The sequence below is a fragment of the Rhinoderma darwinii genome, chromosome 3 (genome assembly GCF_050947455.1).
Source record: "Rhinoderma darwinii isolate aRhiDar2 chromosome 3, aRhiDar2.hap1, whole genome shotgun sequence".
Taxonomy (NCBI): Eukaryota; Metazoa; Chordata; class Amphibia; order Anura; family Rhinodermatidae; genus Rhinoderma; species Rhinoderma darwinii.
Genome location: NC_134689.1, coordinates 297142664 through 297164461, shown reverse-complemented (window position 1 = coordinate 297164461; position 21798 = coordinate 297142664). Strand labels below are relative to the sequence as shown.

The 21798-nt window shown below is 42.0% G+C and overlaps 1 protein-coding gene across 8 annotated transcripts in view; it reads left to right on the top strand.

Moving 5' to 3' along the window:
• TP53BP1 (tumor protein p53 binding protein 1) overlaps positions 1-21798 on the top strand; it is a 135695-nt gene that overhangs the window by 93779 nt on the left and 20118 nt on the right. For all 8 annotated transcript variants that reach the window (XR_012882443.1, XM_075858094.1, XM_075858090.1 and 5 more), the window contains 2 exons: positions 7404-7899; positions 13253-13405. Coding sequence is in view for 7 of the 8 variants with exons in the window: in XM_075858094.1 (XP_075714209.1) it covers positions 7404-7899; positions 13253-13405 (649 nt within the window). In the remaining variant the exon portion in view is untranslated. The remainder of the gene's footprint in view (positions 1-7403; positions 7900-13252; positions 13406-21798) is intronic.

The window sequence follows — 21798 nt, the reverse complement described above, 5'->3', positions numbered from 1 at the left end:
TTGACCTTAACTGAGGCAAGTCAGGTCTGCAGATGTTCTAGAATATCTAGGTTCTTTAGATGTTCTAGATAATCCAGGTTCTTTTGTGACGACCTGGATGAGTCGTTGCTGCACTGTTGGTGAAATTTTGGTAGGCCGGCCACTCTGAGAAGGTTCAACACTGTTCCAAGTTTTCTCCATTTGTGGATAATGGTTCTCCTTGTGGTTCGCTGGACTCCCAGAGCTTTAGCAATGGCTTTCTAACCCTTTCCGGACTGGTAGATTTCAATGACTTTTTTTGTATGCCGTCAGTATTTGAATCTCTTTAGAACGTGGCATCATGTGTTGCTTTTTGAGACCACCTAGCCGGCTTCACATTGTCAGACAGCTTCTATTTAAGTGATGTTTAGATTCAACAGGTCCGGCAGTATTCCTGCCAGGGTGTGGCTATTGAAATTGAACAAAATTATTAATTAAATTTGGTTCACCGGTTGATTTAGTAGCGAAGGCTCAATCACTTTGTCACAGAGGAACAGGTAGGGCTGAACAGCATTTTTTCTTTGACCCCTTAATGACCGGGACTAAAAAGACCTTAATGACCAGCTACATTTTTCTTTTTTTTTGCCTCTCTGCCTTTCAGCAGCCATAACTTTTTTTTATTTTTTCATTGACGTGGCTGTATGAGGCCTTGTTTTATGCGAGAGAAATATTATTTTTTTTTCCACGCAGTTTGGGGGGGGGGTACAATTTTTTTTTTTTACAGTGTGAATATAGGAAAAGGCGATTCTCAGCATTGTTTTACTTGTTTATCTTTTATCCCGTTCACGTGTCACGCTAAATAACCTGTTAAATTAATTTGTCAGGTTATTATGGTCGTGTAGATACCTAATATGTGTAGGTTTTTTGTTTTTATGTAATGTGGGGGCAATAAAATATATTTAATGCAAAATAATGACTTTTTTTGGGACTATTTTATTATTATTTTTTAATCCCATTAACCCCTTCCTGACATTTGCCGTATGGATACGTCATGGAAAGCTAGGGCTCCTAGGACAAATGGTGGATACCAGCTGAGTCGTTGCCACCATCGCCGGATGTCAGCGTTATCTTACAGCTGACATCCAGCTGTAATGGTGGGGTCCGAAGTTAGCTTCGATCCCCGCCATTAACCCCTTAAACGCGATTGCTGCATTTAAGCTGTTTGCAGCTCATCGGAACCCCAGCAATGAAATACTGGCCTCCCGGTCTGCCTAGCACGGAAAACTGGCTTCTGTAGCCGACGGCAAGATGGCGCCGGCTCAGGAGCTGAGCTGGCGTCACCAGCGGTGGATGTCCGCTGTATGTTACAGCTGACATCCACCTGTAACGGCAGGAACCGGAGCTAGCTCTGATCCCTGCCATTAACCCCTTAGATGCAGCGATCGCTGCATCTTAGAGGTTGCTAGCAGATCGCCAGACCTGCTATGTAATCAGGGCTGGCGATGCTGCTATGGCAACAGGAGACCTAACAATGGCCTCCTGCTCTACCATTACGGAAGCCGATTAGGCTCTGCCGGGAGGCGAAGCCTAATCGGCTTGCTGTCGGTGAATGACTGACAGATCTAATACATTGCACTACATAGGTAGTGCAATGTATTCGAAAAAAACAATCTGACCGTTAAACCTTCAAGTAAAAAAAAAAAAAAAAAAGTTTTAAAACATAATAAAAGTTTCAAGTAATAAAATAAAACACAATCGCCCTGTTCCCTTATCAAGTCCTTTTATTATTGAAAAAAAAAATATAAACCATGCATATTTGGTATCGCCGCATCCGTAACTGCCTGAACTAGGGGTCTCAAGCACACGGCCTGCAGGCCGCATGCGGCCCCTGGGGCTGTCACCTGCGGCCCGCGGGACACAGAGCCGCTAGTATCAGCTCTGTTTTGGGACTCTGTGGAATTCCCTGACATCGTTGTCCACATATGGACAGTGTTGTCAGGGTCTTCCCCAGAGCGGAGTCTCGGGCAGAGCGCTAGTATAGGCTCTGCTGCGGGACTCTGTGGAATCTTCTGACATCGCTGCCCACATATGGACAGCAATGTCTGGGGCTTCCCCAGAGCTGTAGTCCCATGTAGTGCGCTAGTATAGGCTCTGCTCCCGGACTCTGTGGAATACCCTGACATCGCTGTCCAAATATGAACAGCGATGTCTGGGGCTTCCCCAGAGCTGGAGTCCCGGGCAGAGCGCTAGTATAGGCTCCTCTCCAGGACTCTGGGGAAGCCTCTGAAATTGGACAGTGATGTCAGGAGCAGAGCTGGAATCCCAGGCAGAGTGCAAGAAGCGGCTCTACTCCTGGACTCCAGCTCTGGGCAAGCCCCTGAGCTGGAGTCCATATATGGACACAGATGTCAGTGGCTTCCCCAGAGTTCCGGCGTAGAGCCTATACTTGTGCTCTGCTCCGGGACACTGGCTCTGGGGTTGCCTCTGATATCACATTCCGGTCCAGGAGGATCCCCTGACGTCACTGTGTATGGACAGTGACGTCAGGGGCTCCAACAGCAGAGGAATTCCCATCCAAAGCATCAGCAACGCTCTGGCTGGGGATTCCACTCCTAGAGGGAGCCCCATGAAGCTATCTACTTTGGGGGTGTGTGGCATTATCTGCAGAGGGCACTGTGGCATTATCTGCAGAGGGCACTGTGGCATTATCTGCAGAGGGCACTGTGGCATTATCTGCAGAGGGCACTGTGGCATTATCTGCAGAGGGCACTGTGGCATTATCTGCAGAGGGCACTGTGGCATTATCTGCAGAGGGCACTGTGGCATTATCTGCAGAGGGCACTGTGGCATTATCTGCAGAGGGCACTGTGGCATTATCTGCAGAGGGCACTGTGGCATTATCTGCAGAGGGCACTGTGGCAGTATCTACAGAGGACTATGTGGCACTATCTAAAAAGCCGAATCTTGACGTGTGTTTGCCAAACACTGCCAACTGAGCCGCCGGACTGCATTTAACGACACTTAAACTGGAAAACGGGATTGTTGAAATAAGCACGTGGAGAATTCTCTCAAATTTTAAACCTAGCGATATTATTATAGTAATATAGTAATATAGTGTTCTAGTAGTTCAAATAACTAATTAATTGATTAAAAATAATTTTGTATTGTATCAAATTTGAAAGCAATGCGGCCCGTGAACTTCCCATTTTTTTCTATATGTGGCCCACTTACCCGCCCGAGTTTGAGACCCCTGGCCTGAACTATAAAAATATTATGTTATTTATTCCACGTGGTGAACGGCGTAAAAAACTACGCCAGAATTTCTGTGTTTTGTTCACTTTGCCCTACAAATATTGGAAATATATAAAAAGTGATCAAAAAGTCGCATGTATCCAAAAATGGTACTTCTAAAAACTATAGCTCGTCTCGCAAAAAACAAGCCCTCCTACATCTCCGTTGACGAAAAAATTAAAACGTTCTGGTTCTCACAATGGCGAGAGAAAAAATACATTCTTTTTACAAAAGTTATTTTATTGTGCAAAAAGTTGTAAAACATAAAAAAGTGCTATAAATTCGGTATTGCCGGAATCGTACTGACCCGCAGAATAAAGTTAACATGTAGTTTATAACGCATGGTGAAGGCTGTATAAAAAAAAACTATGCCAGAATTGCAGTTTTTTGGTCCCTTGCGTCCCAAAAAATAGGATAAAAAGTGATCAAAAAGTCGCATGTACCCCAAAATGGTACCAATAATAACTACAGCTCGTCCCGCAAAAAAACAGCCCTCATACTACTACGTCTATCAAAAAGTCAGGAAATAAAAAATATACAGTTGTGACGGCCCGAGGGGTTTCAAGAGGCGAATTATCAAGGCCCTAAAATTAGGAAACCAGGAAGGGTAGGGCTCAAATATATCTGCTGGACGCGAGGGCGCCCGTATTATACCAGGACAACACTTCCCAGCAAAATTCCCCAAACTGCAAAGATGCGGACTGTGGACCCAAAGGGGGATCAGGAAGCACATTTATCAGTGCGACACCGGCCTGTGCAGAAAGGATTGTGTCACAGCGTAACACACATCTATGGATTATTTTATTGTTTTTTTAACCCTTATTATTATACCACCTGACTATGCCCCTGATGTACTCTGCCCAGCTTACATGTACCTCCACATTATAAACGGAAACACCAGCAATATTCAAACAAATCTACTACCAAGTAAATCTACGCTCCAAAAACCAAATGGTGCTCCCTCCCCTCTGAACACTACAGCGTGCCCAAACAGCAGTTTACTTCCACATATATGGCATCGCCATACCCGGGAGAACCCTTTTAACAATTTTTGGGGTGTGTGTCTCCAGTGGCACAAGCTGGGCACAACATATTTGCCACTGAAATAGCATAGCTAGGGAAACATTTTAATTTTTACTTTGCACCATCCGCAGTGCAATCCAGGCAAAAGATTAGGGCCACATGTAGGGTGTTTCTAAAACCGGGAAGCAATGCATGATCATTAGAGAGCTGTCTTGTTATGGTGGCACAAGCTGGGCACCACATATTGGCATATCTATAGAAAAAATCCCATTTTCACTCACACTAATTTCTGCAAAACACCTGCGGTGTTAACATGCTCACTAAACCCCTAGATGAATACCTTGAGGGTGGTAGTTTCCAAAATGTGGTCACTTCTGGGGGGTTTCCACTGCTTTGGTCCCACAGGGGCTTTGCAAATGCGACATAGTGCCAAGAAACCAATCCAGTAATATCTGCACCCCAAAAGCCAAGTGGTGCTCCTTCTCTTCTGAGCCCTACAATGTGCCCAAAAAGCAGTTTATTGCCGTACTCGGGAGAATTTGATTTACAAATTTTGTGGTGCTTTTTCCCCTTTAGTCCTTGTGGAAATGGAAAAAAAATTTGCTAAACCTACATTTTCTCTGAAAAAACTTTTTTACGTTCTACTTCCAATAATGTCTGCTATGAACCTGTGGGGTTAAAATGCTCACTACACCCCTAGATTGCCTTGAGGTGTGTAGTTTCCCAAATGGGGTCACTTTTGGGGCATTTCCACTGTTTTGGCACCACAGGAGCCCTTCAAACCTGACATGGTGCCTAAAATATATATTCTAATAAAAAGAAGGCCCCAAAATCCTCTAGATGCTCTTTTGCTTCTGAGGCCGATGCTTCAGTCCATTAGCACACTAGGGCCACATGTGGGATATTTCCTAAATCTATAGCACCTGGGCAATAAATATTGAGTTGCGTTTCTCTGGTAAAACCTTCTGTGGTACAAAAAAAAAATGGATTAAAAATGAATTTCTACAAAAAGAAATGAAATTTGTACATTTCACCTCTACATTGCTTTAATTCCTGTGAAACGTCTAAAGGGTTAAGAAACTTTCTAAATGCTATTTTGAATACTTTAATGAGTGAAGTTTTTAAAATGGGGTGACTTATTGGGGGTTTCTAATATATAAGGCCCTCAAAGCCACTTAACAACTGAACTGGCCACTGAAAATATAGCCTTTTGGCATTTTCTTGAAAATGTGAGAATTGCTGCTAAAGTTCTAAGCCTTGTAACGTCCTAGAGAAATAAAAGGATGTTCAAAAAAACGATGAAAACATAAAGTAGACATATGGGGGATGTTAATTAGCAACAATTTTGTGTGGTATCACTGCCTGTCTTACAAGCAGATACATTTAAATTTAGAAAAATGATAATGTCTGCAATTTTTCGCTAAATTTTGGTGTTTTTCATAATGAAATATTTAATGTATCGAGCAAATTTTGGCAGTAACACAAAGTCCAATGTGTCACGAGAAAACCGCTTGGATAGGTAACATTCTGAAGTTATTACCACATAAAGTGAAACATGTCAGATTTGAAAAATGAGGCTCTGTCAGGAAGGTCAAAAGTGGTTAAAGAGGAAGGGGTTAAGGGATAACTTTATTTTTTACTTACTCCTGTATGCTAATACATTACACTGTGTCACTATGACACAGGCTGCTGTTAGGGCAGCACATAGTGTGCTTGAACAGCAGGCAAACGGAACAGACAGCCCTGGGGTCCTTTGTAGGTCCCCAGGGCTGACTGCAGAGGGATTCCCCGGTGTTTGATCGCATCACTGGAATCCCGGTGATGCGATCAAAATGGAAAATTCCCTTTGATCATGCCGCGGTCACGGACCGTGGCGATCAAAGGGTTAAACAGTCTAATGTTTTCCGACCCCAGCTGTGTTCAGGAGGCTAATCTAAGATCAGGAGCGCTCATCAGCCTCATCTACAGCGACGCCAAAAGACGTCGTCGTAGACTGGGGATCTGCACCGCCTGCCGAGAAGAGACGGTGGGCGGTTTGGAAGGAGTTAATAAATTAAATCATTATTTGAAAACAGAATGTTGTGTTTATTTGGGTTTTCTTTGTCTAATATTAAAAGTAGTTTGATAATCTAAAAAAAAGTGTGAGAAATATGCATAAATAGAGGATATTGGGAAGGGCACAAAACGTCTGTTACAGCACTTGTATACTTTGTTTTACTGCATATCACGGGCTGGAGATCTACTTCAATTTACAGATGTGAACACACTGGATAGCAGTCATCACCATTTGTTAAGCACCAGCTTTTAGGCCATGTTCACATCTGTGTTGGAGGCATGCAGTGCTATTTTTTTCAACGTTAAAACGACAGACGCCTCGAAGGAACCCGACAGACCCCAATGAAAATCAGTAGGGGTTCCATCGGCTGCAAATATGGCATTGCGTAATGGCTTCTGTTACATACAGTATATATCTGTAAATTAAAAAGGTGGTTGTTTTATGTTTTGTTTGTTTATAACCCATACAGCAAGTTTGTATATGACACAATTACAGACTTCTGTATTATTTGCTTGCTGATATCCCAAAAACGTCCTATGCAGAGTGCACTCCTATGACGTACCAAAGTGCTTCTGTTCGTTTGTGTACCGTTACACTCTGAGGCTAGGTCCTCAGTCACTTGGTCGCAAAGAGTCACCCTTCCCTCAAGTTTCCCTGGTAGTCCATCACCGTGACAGAACTTTCCATCTGCCGCCCCTCTCTGTGCAGAGAAACCCGCGTGATTGAATCTGTCTGTAGAGTTTGATACAAAATCTGATATCCGTATCACTTGTCCATCGTGGATTTGTCAGACAGAGCAGAACCCTCACGTTAATGTATAGACTACAATTGTTTATAAAAAAAATTTTGCTCTTAATTGAACAAGTGGAAACCACGGAAAAATAAATGAGTCTGGGACATAACTACATGATAAGAAAGGTATGGCATAGATTTTTGTAACAAACATATCTATGAGCTTTATTATATCGCGAGATGTTCCCTAAACAGATGTTCAGATGTCTGGGAATATGCTTCAAGTTGCTGTAGACAGTGTTACTGATAAAGTGCTAATATTCCACATTGTGCTGTTTTGCAGGGGAAGTCCTTTCCAGTTCTCCAACAAAGAAAAGGATGGAGCAACTATTGCTTCTCCAAACATGAACGAAATACACAGTGAACAGGTCACAGATCATCATTCTATGCCAGAAAGTTCTATCCAGGAGTTATCCTGTGATCAGGAAGAAGAGGCCATGGAAACAGAACCTTGTCCGGAAGAAAATCCACATGATGTTGGAAAAGATGCTGAGAGTGACAGAAAAAAGACATCTGCTCCACCTCCTACCCAACAGTTGGACGCAGAAGAACATTTATCTTTGAGTTATAGAAACAAAGAAGTTCAAACTGTGACTGTGGTAGATCCTAAAGCTCTAGTTGTGTCCTCCTCAACCCAGACAGACGATGTGTCTCGTCCAACAACAAAGGTTGGTGAAGGGTCTACTCTACACAATCAAAAGCAATCGAAGCAGGGTGAGAAAGCAGAAACCACACAAAAACAAGGACAGGGAGACGACACCGAATCTGTGCACAGTCAGGTAATCGATGTTTTACTACTCATTGTGGACATTAACCCCTTAGTGTCTAAGCCTGTTTTGGCCTTCAGGACCAGCCCCATTTTTGCAAATCTGACATGTGTCACTTTATGTGGTAATAACTCCAGAATGCTTTTACCTATCCAAGCGATTCTGGGATTGTTTTCTCGTGACATGTTGTACTTTATGATACTGAAAAAATTTTGTCATTAAATTCAATATTTATTTGTAAGAAACGCCAAGATTTAGAGAAAATTAGCAAAAATTAGCATTTTTCAAAATTTTAATGTATTTACTTATAAAACAGATAGTAATACCACACAAAATACATACTAGTTTATATTTCCCATATGTCTACTTTATGTTTGCGTCGTTTTTTGAACATTCTTTTATTTTTCTAGGACGTTACAAGGCTTAGAACTTTAGCAGCAATTTCTCATATTTTCAAGAAAATTTCAAAAGGCTATTTTTTCAGGGACCAGTTCAGTTCTGAAATGGTTTTGAGGGCCTTATATATTAGAAAGTCACCATAAATCACCCCATTTTGAAAACTGCACCCATCAAAGTATTCAAAACAGCATTCACAAAGTATTTTAGCCCTTTAGGCGTTTCACAGGAATTAAAGCAAAGTAGAGGTGAAATTTACAAATTTCATTTTTTTTCTTCAAAAATTCATTTGTAATAAATTTTTTTCTGTACCACAAAAGGTTTTACCCAAGAAATGCAACTCAATATTTATTGCCCAGATTCTGCAGTTTTTAGAAATACCCCACATGTGGCCCTAGCGCGGTCATGGACTGAAACACAGGCCTCAGAAGCAAAGGAGCACCTAGTGGATTTTGGGCCTCTATTTTATTAGAATATATTTTAGGTACCATGTCAGGTGTGAGGAGGCCTTGTGCTGCCAAAACAGTGGAAACACCCCAAAAGTGACCCCATTTTGGAAACTATACCCCTCAAGGAATTTATCCATGGGTATAGTTAGCATTTTGAACCCACAGTTTTTTTGCTAAATTTATTTGAATTAGTATGTGAAGGTGAAAATCTACTTTTTTTGTGAAAAAATTAGGAAATTTTAAATTTTTACAAGGAATAAAGTAGAAAAAACACCCCAACATATGTAAAGCAATGTCTTCCGATTATAGCAATACCCCATATGTGGTAATAAATTGCTGTTTGGACCCACAGCAGGCCTCAGAAGAGAAGGAGCACCATTTGGATTTAGGATTTCTGATTTTGCTGGAATAGTTTTCAGTGCCGTGTCGCGTTTGCAATGCACTGGAGGGAAGAAAACCGTGGAAACCCCCCAATAGTGACCCCATTTTGGAAACTATACCCCTCAAGGAATTTATCTATGGGTATAGTTAGCATTTTGAACCCACAGTTTTTTTGCTAAATTTATTTGAATTAGTATGTGAAGATGAAAATCTACTTTTTTTCTGAAAAAAGGTAGCCATTTTTAATTTTTACAAGGAATAAAGGAGAAAAAACAACCCAACATTTGTAAAACAATTTCTCCTGATTACGTAAATACCCCAAATGTGGTAATAAACTACTGTTTGGACCCACACCGGGGCTTAGAAGGGAAGGAGCGCTATTTGGCTTTTGGAGCTCAAATTTAGCTGGAATAGTTTTTGGGTGTCATGTCGAATTTGCAAAGCCCCTGAGAGACCGAAACAGTGGAAGCCCCCCAAAAGTAACCCCATTTGGGAAACTACACCACTTAAGGAATCTATCTAGGGGTATAGTGAGCATTTAGGCCCCACACGTCTTTTGCAGAATTTATTAGAATTAGGCCGTGAAAATTAATATCAACATTATTTCCACTAAAATGTTGAATTTTTTCAATTTCACAAAGGATAAAGGAGAAAATGCACCCCAACATTTGTAAAGCAATTTCTCCCGAGTACGGCAATACCCCACATGTGGTCATAAATGTTTTTTCATTAGAAAGTAATTAACCCTTTACGAACTGATTCATGTTTTGCTTTTTCGTTTTTCCTCCCCGCTTTCCAAGAGCCACTACTTTTTTTATTTTTCTGTCAATAGAGCGGTGTGGGGGCTTATTTTTTGCGGGACGAGCTGTCGTTTTTATTGGTACCATTTTTTGGTATGATGCCATATCGGTGGACATAAACGGCTGTTTGGGCACGCTGTAGGGCTCAGAAGGGAGGGACGCCATTTGGCTTTTGGAGCGTATATTTTGCTTGGTAGTAGCTCTGGCGTTTTGCTGGTATTTCAGTTTATAATGTTGGGGCACATGTAGGCTGGGCAGAGTACATCAGGGGCATAATAAGAGGGTATAATAATGGGGTAAATAAATAATAATCCACAGATATGTCGCCGGTGTCGCACTGATAAATGGTGCCCGATCTTATCCACTTTTGGAACACTCTGCACATTTTGCATCGCCATAATCTGGGAGCCGGAACTTTTTTTATTTTTTCACCACCGGAGCCGTGTGAGGGCTTATTTGTTGCGGGACAATCTGTAATTTTCATTGGTACCATTTTGGGGTACATGCGATTTTGTTGATCACTTTTTATTCAATTTTTCGGCAAGCCAGGTGACCAAAAACCATCAATTCTGACAATGATTTTTATTTATTTTTGACGGCGTTTACCCTGGGCTATAAATGACTATTATACTTTATTCTGCGGGTTGGTACGATTACGGCGATACCATATGTATATAAGTTTTTTTATGTTTTGCAGCGTTTGCGAAATAAAATAACTTATTTAGAAAATAATGTATTTTCTGTGTCACCATATTCTGAGAGCCATAACTTTTTTATTTTTCAGTCAAAAAAGCTGTGTAAGGGCTTGTTTTTTGCGGGACGGGTTGTAGTTTGTATCGGTACTATTTTGGCGTACATGCGACTTTTTGATCACTTTTTATTACATATTTTGTGAGGGGTGGTGACCAAAAAATAGTGATTTTGGCATTGTTTTTCGTTTATTTTTTTCGCGGCGTTCACTGTGCGGGAAAAATAATATTATAGTTTTATAGTTGGGGTCGTTACGAACGCGGTGATACCAAATATGTGTACTTTTTTTTACGTGTTCATTTTTTTTCCTATAATGAAAGACTTATTATAGGAAAAAAAGCAGTTCTTGTTTATGTCACTTATAACTTTTATTTTTACACTTTTTTTAAAACATTTTTATTCTTTTTTTTACTTTTTTCACTTGTCCCACTAGGGGACACTTAGACTTGCAGCTCTGATCGCTGCTGGAATACATTACACTACACACGTAGTGTAATGCATTTCAACTGTCATTGTGACGTGACAGTCACACTGACAGGAAGCCTACGACGACCACCCTCGGGGTGGTCCTCATAGGCTTCTGTACATGGCAACCCGGAAGCCATTGTCTGGCGTCCGGTTGCCATGGGTACCATCGCCAGCCCCCGTGATTTCACATGGGGGCTGCCGATCGGCGCTAAAGACCTTAATTGTGGCGTTCAAAATCGAGCGCCGCAATTAAGGGGTTAACTGCCGATATCAGCGGCGACAGGCCGCTGATCGGCAACGGGGAGAGCAGGGCTGACACCCTGCACAGTTAACCGCCGCTGCGGTGTAGCGCCGCACGGCGGTTAACTGTCAAAGCACTGACGTAACTGTACGTCAAGGTGCGCGAACTTACTGCTCACCATGACGTACAGTTACGTCATGGTGCGTTAAGGGGTTAATATTTTGTAAACCTTTGTGTAATGTACGTAGCTTTTTTTCATAAGCAAAAATGGATTTTCAATTTTGCATGGAGACGATTGGGGCTGATTTATTATTCAAAAAGTGCCAAAATTCTGGCATACATGCCGTGCTCTACATTTATTAACCGTTTTAGACCCTTTTTTCACACAATTGACAAGAGGGTGTGATCTAGACCGAAAGGAATGTAGTCTAGCAGGGGGTGTGGCTTAAAATGCAACACCACGCGCTAAAAATTTTCCACATAAAACTGGCGGAAACTAAGCCAAATTATAGGTTGTATAAGGAAGAGAAAAGTCTCTGGCATGTCTAGCTACATGTGCCAATTGTATGATACAGCATGCACTACATTTTCTGACTGCCTTGTCTAAGTTTACCCTGTCTAAAAATTAGACGGTATTAGTAAATCTGCCCCAGTGTATCTAAAGTAAGTCTCCCCTATTTACATGAGTAATTCATGCGCTAGAGGTGTTCTTCCTACCATTTTCTTAGTTTCTCAGCAATTCAATAATGCTGAAACACATACATGGTACAGTGATAAAGAGATTCTGTTTTACGGCAAGACAACCCATGGGAAGAGCATTGAAGGATTTATGACAGCTCCCCATTAGGAAGATCCTGACCAGCCATGTAGACTGCGCCTTCACTAAAAAGTTCTTTACCTGAAAGATTGTAATCCATATGACTGACCGACTTTAAAGTATGAGAGATTAATTCAAGTGCCTTCTGTGAGCATAAGAAGCATGACTTGCTCCATAAATCAGTACTTGCCATGTAAGTAACGGCCTTCTGTGGACCAGTTTTTAATGCTACCATGTGGTCATCAAGTTTTGCCTTTCATGTTCTGTAAAATGCAACTTCATTTGGGAGAAGTTCTTTGGACAGCAGTTCCTTGCAACTAATAGAGTTGTCTTGTCATGAAGCCTGCCCTGGCTATCCGCTCATAGCTATAGGTCCAACATCAGAAACCCTGCAGCTGGCAATACATGTAGTATTACATGCCAGCTATTCAAATGAATGGCCGTCCATGTAATTTGTTGAAAGCCAGAGTCCACCAGAGCGAAAGCCGCTGCAAATAGGAGGATTTTATTGCTAGCGACCTAAGGATGTTTCATTTTTACAGAGTTGCTTGACTCTTGTTGAATATCACATTCTGTGACTTAAATTTACACCCTAAAAATAGATTTAATGGAAATATCTCCCGACTCTGCGTGTATGTTTATTTGTAAATCCAACATGCCTTTTTCGTTCATTCACCCGACATCTACCATCAGGGGAGAGTCAGGAGGCCCCCATACATATTAGATTATCGGATAATCCTGCCAAAATCGCCAGGTCTGGCCGATCTTTATCTAGTGTGTGTATAGCCGGCTTTGCAGGATATGTTTTCCCTTGAGTACATGTATAATGCTTGTTCAAAGTAAACAGTCCCTCTAATCTATGTAAAAAAAATGTCAGATTGCTGAATGTTGGGTTTCAGGACAGCTAATTGATGCAACATGTGTCCTCATAATATCCAGGTTTACCCATTGTTATGAATATTATAAATGTCTGTAAAAACTTGGTGCTGAATTGACAATGTAAAGGTTAAACAATAAAAATGTGGTTGTAAGGGGTCCTAATTATTTATTTTTTCCTCTAAAGGTAGAGGATGACTTTGAACTACCTCGTCCCCCTCCTGGCCGCAGTCTTCATCGGCATGTTCGAACAGTTCGAGAAGTCCGCACGGTGATCACTCGTGTTATCACAGATGTATATTACATTGATGGTGCGGAAGTGGAGCGCAAGGTTGTGGAGGTAAACATTTCTGGTTGATACATGATCTGGGTTTGATGTGAATTGGGTGCACACGTCCTGTTTGGCTTGTAATATGTAGACAGGTAAAAGGCACATTGCATATGGGCTACGCAGTGTCTGTGCTTCCCTGAGCAGCCATTGATTTGCTTTAGCAAAATGAAAGCCGGTATCTGGCTGTTCGCTATCAGCAACACTGACATGTTTAATGTGAAGTAGTGTTCGACTGTGGCTGAAATCCGGAATGAAAAATGGTTTTCTTATCGAAATATAGGTCAGTTGTGCACAATTTCTTTTACATTTTTTTTAATTTAAGTTTTCCTATTTGAAGAGGCCACAACAAACTTTTGACCGTGTAACACAAAAGTAGAGCACCTTTAGAACTCGTATGAGCTTTACTTATATAATACAGCCATTTTTAACTTTTTTCTGATAACTTGCTGCAGCGTGATATCACACAACAAAAGCCATTTAAAAGTCATTGAAAAAGTCAAGATAAAGGATCTTGCCACTGTTTATTTAATGCGTTCAAAGTCAAGGTAAAGACGGCTACATCTGTAGGTATATGCTTTTAAGCTATGAGCAAGGCTAATTGTTGACATATTTGCAATCCGTTGGGATGTGCTGTTCTTCTGACAAGGGACACTGTATCCCTGATTATTGTACTATGGCATCATAGGAAAAGTGCTTTGCATGCTTACATACAGCTGCATCAGTGATTCTGGCAGCAGGGCACAGATGTTATCATGTAGCTCTAACCTTAAGGCTCTTCACACAACCGGGCCCTAGTGTCGGCTGATAAAAACTTCAGTTTTGGTCCGTTTTTCTCTGCCATTTTGCATCCGTTCCAGACCATGTTTCCGTTTTTAATGGCTGATTTTGACTTGTTTTGCATCAGTATTTTTTCCCTGTCCGTTTTAAAAACGGATGAGTTTTATTTGTCAATTTTTTGCCACACAGCCCCCTGTAGGGAGTGCCACGCAGCCCCCCTGTAGGGAGTGCCACGCAGCCCCCCTGTAGGGAGTGCCACGCAGCCCCCCTGTAGGGAGTGCCACGCAGCCCCCCTGTAGGGAGTGCCACGCAGCCCTCTTTTACATAGCACCCCCGTAGATGGCACCCTCCATAGATGGCACCGCCCCCCTTTCAGTAAATAGCGCCACTGTAGGGGACTTCACTGTAGGGGAGTCCCTGACTTCTCTGCCCATATATGGAGATTCTCCTGGAGCGGTCCCCTGCTTCTGAAGCGGAATCCCCTGCCACAGCAGCCCGTTGGCTGGTGATTCCGTTCTAGGAGAAGTCCCTGACTTCACTATCCATATATGGACAGTGACGTCAGGGACTTGTCCTGGAGCTGAATCACTGGCCATAGCGTCGGTCCGGGCCGTTGTGGCAAGGTAACCCGCTTCAGGAGTAGACGACCGCTCCAGAAGTCAGGGACTTCTCCTGGAGCGGAATCACAGGCCGTTGTGGTCGGGGATTCAGCTTCAGGAGTAGGGGACTGCTCCAGGTGAAGTCACTGTCCATATATGGACAGTGATGTCAGAGACTTCTGGAGCGGAATCATCGGCTGCTGTGGCTGGGGATTCTGCTTCAGGAAAAGTCCCTGACATCACTGTCCATATATGGACAGAAGTCAGTGACTTCTCCTGGAGCGGAATCCCCGGCCATAGGTTCGGCAACGCTGTGGCCGGGGATTACAGGGAGCAAAAATATCTCCTCGCATGCACTTCGCACTGTGAGAACGAGCGATCACATCCAAGTGACTGCTGTGGCTGGGGATTCTGCTTCAGGAAAAGTCCCTGACATCACTGTCCATATATGGACAGAAGTCAGTGACTTCTCCTGGAGCGGAATCCCCGGCCATAGGTTCGGCAACGCTGTGGCCGGGGATTACAGGGAGCAAAAATATCTCCTCGCATGCACTTCGCACTGTGAGAACGAGCGATCACATCCAAGTGACAGCCGTGTTTTACACGGCCCCATAGACTTCTATGGGTCTGGGAGAACGGCCCAAAATAGGGCATGTTCCCGAAAACTGGGCCGTCAAAATCGGCCATGATAATAGCCCCATTTGGGGTCTATTGTTCCTACTGCGGCCGTGTGATGGCCGTTCAAAAAACGTCCGTCAAACGGCCGAGAATCCCTGTCGTGTGAATAGGGCTTTATGCAACTGACACTACTGTAGTGGGCTGGATTCACACACAACATTTTTCTGTGTTTTTTTTGTGGCGTTATTGTGTTTTTAACAGCATTTTGGTGCTGTTTTTTGTTTTTTTTTGTTTTTTTTTTTTGCGGCCAGATGAGAAATTGAAGTCTTTAGTCAAATATAAAATGTACTACGTACACGGCGTTTTTCTGGGGAGTGGTGTTTTTTTTTTTGTTTTTTTCAAAACACAGCATGCTCTAGGTTTTGTGTCTTTTCCCATAGGGTTCTCTATAGAAATAAAAAAAAGGAAAACCGATGGGAAGCAAAAGCATGCACAAAATGACACTAAATTAAAAAAAAAAGGCATAAAAATATCTGTTACATTTTTAGAAACGCTGTTGTTTTACAATGTGTGTTTTCATGCATTTTAAAACACCAGAAAAAAATCTGTGTATGAAAGAAGCCATACACTTTTTCTCTGCTTAATGTTAAGAAACAATACAGAACAGACACTATGGCCCATATTTGATAATTGTGGCTCCTCCTGAGCTTGTTTGTTTTCCCATTTAAAAGAAAAACAAGAAAAGTTTGCACCCCCCTTCCCATAGGGTGTGCTTATACTTATTTTTCTGCTATATCAGAGATTAAAACTGAGGAGTCTTGCCAAGCAGGTGCCACCTCCTCAGTTACCAATTTATTATTTATTCATTTTGAAACGCTTTATTTAAGAGATACATAAAACAAGATTACATCTGCGATAGTAATAAATTAGCAGTTAAAGAGGCTCTGTCACCACATTATAAGTGGCCTATTTTCTACATAATCTGATCGGCGCTGAATCCTGACACTTCGCTAACGTTTGTGTGTGATTTACAGCACAGCAAGCGTAATCTCGCTGTAAATGACCGTTTACAGCATAATCTCGCAAGACTACGCTTGCGGTGCTGTAAATCAACCACAAACTTTAGCGAAGTGTCAGGATTCTGAATAGACATCATGTCCTGGCTGGAGTGATGTCTATTCACGGTCAGGACACTTGAGTAACGTTAAAGAGGCTCTGTCACCAGATTATAAGTGCCCTATCTTCTACATAATGTGATCGGCGCTGTAATGTAGAGAACAGTGGTTTTTATTTTGAAAAACGATCATTATTTAGCAAGTTATGAGCAATTTAAGATTTATGCTAATTAGTTTCTTAATAGACAACTGTTTTTACTTTTTACCAACTGGGCGTTGTACAGAGGAGTGTATGACGCTGACCAATCAGTGACCAATCAGCGTAATCTACTTCTCATTGTTCCAGCACATTGTTAGGGTAAGTTCACACGCACTATTTACGGAAGTTATTCAGGCGTTTTACGCCTGGAATTACGGACGAAAATACTGCTTGAAAGTGTCGGCAAACACCTGCCCATTTGAATGGGTTTTACGATGTACTGTGCAGACGGTCATTTTTTTTACGCGCCGCTGTCAAAAGACGGCGTGTACAAAAGATGCCCACGTCAAAGAAGTGCATGTCCCTTCTTGGGACGTAATTGGAGCCGTTTTCCATTGACTCCATAGAAAAACAGCTCGAATTACGTCCGTAATGGACGCAGCGAAAAACTCGTGCACTTGCAAAAACGGCTGAAATTCAGGAGCTGTTTTCGCCTGAAAACGGCTCCGTAATTTCAGCCGTAACGGACGTGCACATGTGAACATACCCTTACAGTGTGATTGTGCAGTGAAAGAAGCTGGGCTGGAACAATGAGAAGGGTATGATGCTGATTGGTCACTGATTAGTCACTGATTGGTCAGCCTCATACACTCCTTTGTACAACGCCCAGTTGGTAAAAAATAAAAACACGCCCAGTTGTCTATTAAGAAACTAATTCGCATAAATTGAAAATTGCTCATAAGTTGCTCAAAAATTATTGTTTTTCAAAATAAAAACCACTGTTGTAATCTACATTACAGCGCCGATCAGATTATGTAGGCACTTATGTGGTGACAGAGCCTCTTTAATGTGTGTGTATGTAACTGCACATATTGATCTAGTAAGATCACTATGTGCTGTGTAAATGAATGGAGAGAAGTGTATGACGCTGATTGGTCAGCGTCATACACTTCTATCCACAACGCCCACTTGGGAAAAAAGTAAAACACGCCCAGTTGGGCATTAATAAAGTCATTAGCATAAAGCTAAAATAGGTCGTAACTCCGTCAAAAATGATCGTTTTTCTAAATAAAAAAAACTGCTGTAATCTACATTACAGCGCCGATCACATTATGTAGAAGATAGGCCACTTATAATGTGGTGACAGAGCCTCTTTAAAGGCAATGTACATCTTTTGAAATTGTTTTTATTTATTTTTTCTATTAAAATTATCTATCAGTGTGTTTTGTGCAACTTTACTTCTATACAGAGCAGCTGTATCTAGCCCTGAAACCTGTATCCGTATGGTCAGTAGCACTGACGGGTTCAGTGACTGCGTGTCATGTGTATCTGTGACACGCAGGATCGAGCTGTTACCAATCACATCTAAGTTCATAACTTAGATGTGATTGATAACAGGTGGACACGTTGCAGCTGCTTTGTATACAGGATACAAAGCATCTGTATCTCAAAAGGTAAAAATCATTTTTAATAAAAAGTATTTAGAAAGTTTCACAAAACTGATCGAATTTATTTAAAAAAAACGGAAAGAAACAAATCTATTTCAAAGGAGTACATAGCCTTTAACAGAGTTGCAGAAATCCTGTACATTGACATATTATTGTCTGAAAAACATAGCAGATTACCATGGTTGTGTTATAAGTAAATTCTAAGCAGGCCAGTGGACTCTAGTATTTAATTATGTGATCCACATCTTTCATGCAAAATGCAGAGGATGAAATCTAAATGGTGGTTATCAATGGAAACCATTACAGGAGCATAAGAAAGAAAGAAAATGACAATGGTTCGTAGAGACTAAGGAGAGAAAGTCAAGGTGTCAAAAATAGAATGTCGAATAACCGAAGAAGGAATTTGCGTTAAGGGAGAATTGCACCACTCGTCCCAGATCTTAAGAAATGTAATTATAAAATTCAGTTTTTATAGAAAATACGTTCATATAAAATGACCTGATATACAAGTTGTTTCCACAGTCGTAGAGTGGAAGGCCTTGGGGCCATCCATCTCAACATAAATAAAGTCTCACAAATAAAGATATATTGATAATGAAACCAGAGGTCTGCGTCCATTAATCCTAGTAAACAAAGGGCCAGAGAAGGTAATAACGTCATTTCTAACAGGTTAGACAGGAGGTCCAGCACAGCTTTCCAATAATCAGATAAAAGTCTGCTTACTTTGCATAACATCTAGTACAGGTAGAGGAGGGGGTTCTACCCAAACAATGTAGTCTTATTTGGATTAGATAGCTTTGATGAAATATGTATAATTTTATCAATTTATTATTGGCTGATGGGGACACAAGAAGATGGGACTCCATGGCCTCCTGTTTTCCTTCTTCGGTTAGGGATGGAATTGTATACAGCCATTTGGCTGATACAGGGAGAGTAGTATGTTTAATGGTTTCATTGAATAAATAGTTGTATATTGGTAAAAGGCAGTGCGAGATAAGTTAAATTGTGTTGAAGTAATGTCAAATGATGATCAGGTAGAATATATATATATATATATATATATATATATATATATATATATATATTCTACCTGATCATCATTTGAAATTATTTCAACAAAGTGTATATATATATATATATAATATACTCTAGGACGTAGATCCCATCACAAACCTAGTACCCAGTATGGGATAGGCAGAGGCTATGCCATAGTTCAGCATATGCAATGGTAGCTGTGCTTTGGGTAACATGTTGAATTTGAGGCCAGACCCTATGAGCTTGTTTCTGAATAGGTAAGGTCCTATAGTTTAATCTTGCACGACCACAAAGAAGGTCAGGACAGATTGGGCTTAGTGTAATTCAGGGGAAAGGGGTAAAGTTGGGTTAAACCAAGAGCAGTGATATCTAACTTTGCCAGCCAAATAATATAAAAAGATCAGTTACTCATTTTGCCTGCGCCATTTGCAGATGTAAATGTCTCACCGGCCAGACTAATTCCACTTGCGCCCGGTCACCGCTCCACCCACAGGCTGCCCTGGAAGTCCCTTTTGCCCAGGGTACTACTCCCCCGGACTGGGATTTCTCCCGGTTTGTCTGTTACGGAACTCACCAGGAGGTTATGGAACAACTTACCGCTTATCTAGTCACATCTGGTCCTCCGTCCACATCCTAGGGTGAGTCCGAGCAACCAGAAGAGAAGTTGTGACAAGGCCATTCCCGCAAGCGCTCCAGGGACTCACCCTCGTGGTCCACTTCAGTGGCCCCTTATGGTTCTAGTCGCATCTCACCCCAGGACTCGGAGTATGATTCAGACCATGAACACTATCAAAATGAGATACATAGTAGACTGTTTGATCCTAGCTGTCCGTGAGACCCTCCAAATCAAAGATGCTTTGATTACTGCTTTTCAACAAAAGATCATTTTAGGCGCCCCAAAGCTCCCCCCCAAACCCTTTTGCAATCATTCCAAATTTGATCAGGTCCTAGCCAGAGGATGGAAACACCCTGATAAGCGTTTTCAAAAACCAAAATGCCTGGATGCTCTATCTATATTCTTTCCTGGCTGATCAACTGTTGAAATGGAGGTCCTCCCTTTCAGGGGACCCTCTAGTGTCTCGGCTATCCAAGTCTTCTACAATAAATCTGGCCGGTGCAGCCGTGCTCTAGGTTCCCACTGACTGGCACATTGAGATTCTTGCCAAATCTGACTTCAAAGAAGCTGGATCATTTCTCCCCCTAGTCTACGCTTCCATTTGGGTCTCTAAGGTGGTTTCTGCATGGGCCAAACAGCTTAAGTGTGGAATTTAGACTGGGGCTTTGACAGAAGAACTACCAGACATTCATAATCAATCTATGCTGGAAAATACCTCTCCTTCATCGCTGGAGTTGGCTAGATTCTGATTTCAGGCAGCAGGTAAATCTGTAGCCGTTCACAGGTTTCTGTGGCTGACACATGGAACGCTGACTCTGCTTCCAAGAAGTCCCTGACTGGTCCCTTTTTACTGTTAGGGTATGTGCACACGATAGCAGGCTTTTACGTCTGAAATGACAGACTGTTTTCAGGAGAAAACAGCTGCCTCGTTTCAGCCGTAAATGCTCCTCCTCGCATTTTGCGAGGCTTCTCTGACAGCCGTAAATTTTGAGCTGTGCTTCATTGAGTTCAATGAAGAACGGCTCAAATTACGTCTGAAAGAAGTGCCCTGCACTTCTTTTGAAGAGGCTGTATTTTTACGCGTCGTCGTTTGACAGCTGTCAAACGACGACGCGTAAATGACAGGTTGTCTGCACAGTACGTCGGCAAACCCATTCAGATGAATGGGCAGATGTTTGCCGACGTATTGTAGCCCTATTTTCAGACGTAAAACGAGGCATAATATGCCTCGTTTACGTCTGAAAATAGGTCGTGTGAACCCAGCCTTACTCATCTGCTTGGCAGCAGACTGAATTAATTAATTGCGGAAACCTTGGGCAGTAGGATTCCCTTATCTCACAGTCCAAGCACAAATGCCTGGGAAATAGTCAACATTTTTAATCTTCCCGATCAGAGAGACCATCTACCTCCCAGGATAAGAGAACATTATTTAAGCCACGTCTCTCCTGGCAACCTCACACTCATCCAGGTCACACTGCTACCAAATGCAAAGCTCACAAACCTACATCTGCTTAAAGGGGCACCCTCGAGTCGGAGGTAGTCTCTATCTCTTTCAAGACACAATGCTTTCCGTGGTGAACACTTGGGTTAGGGACGTTCTCTCAACCAGAATTTTCTTTTTTTCACGACCTGTTCTTCCAGTCCCATCCTTCGCAATCTTCTTGTCCGGGTTCAGGTTTTGATCAAGCTATTCACTCTTTTCTGGACCGAGGTATAATTTTTCTGGTTCCTCATCAGGAGAGGTTTACAGAGTTTTTTTATTCAAATAGCTTTATTCAAATTTGTTCGTTGTCCCCTATTTAGACAGCTCGGTCTGTCCCATCCTGTATCTGAAGAGCCTCAAAAGACATGTCCTCCTCTTCCACTTTCAGAATGAGTCCTTCCGCTCTGTCATCACTATGGAACCCAACGAGTTACTGTCTTCCGAGGACATACAAGTTCCATACCTGCATGTTCCCACCGCCCCCCTATCAACGGTTTCTCAGTTTTGCAGTC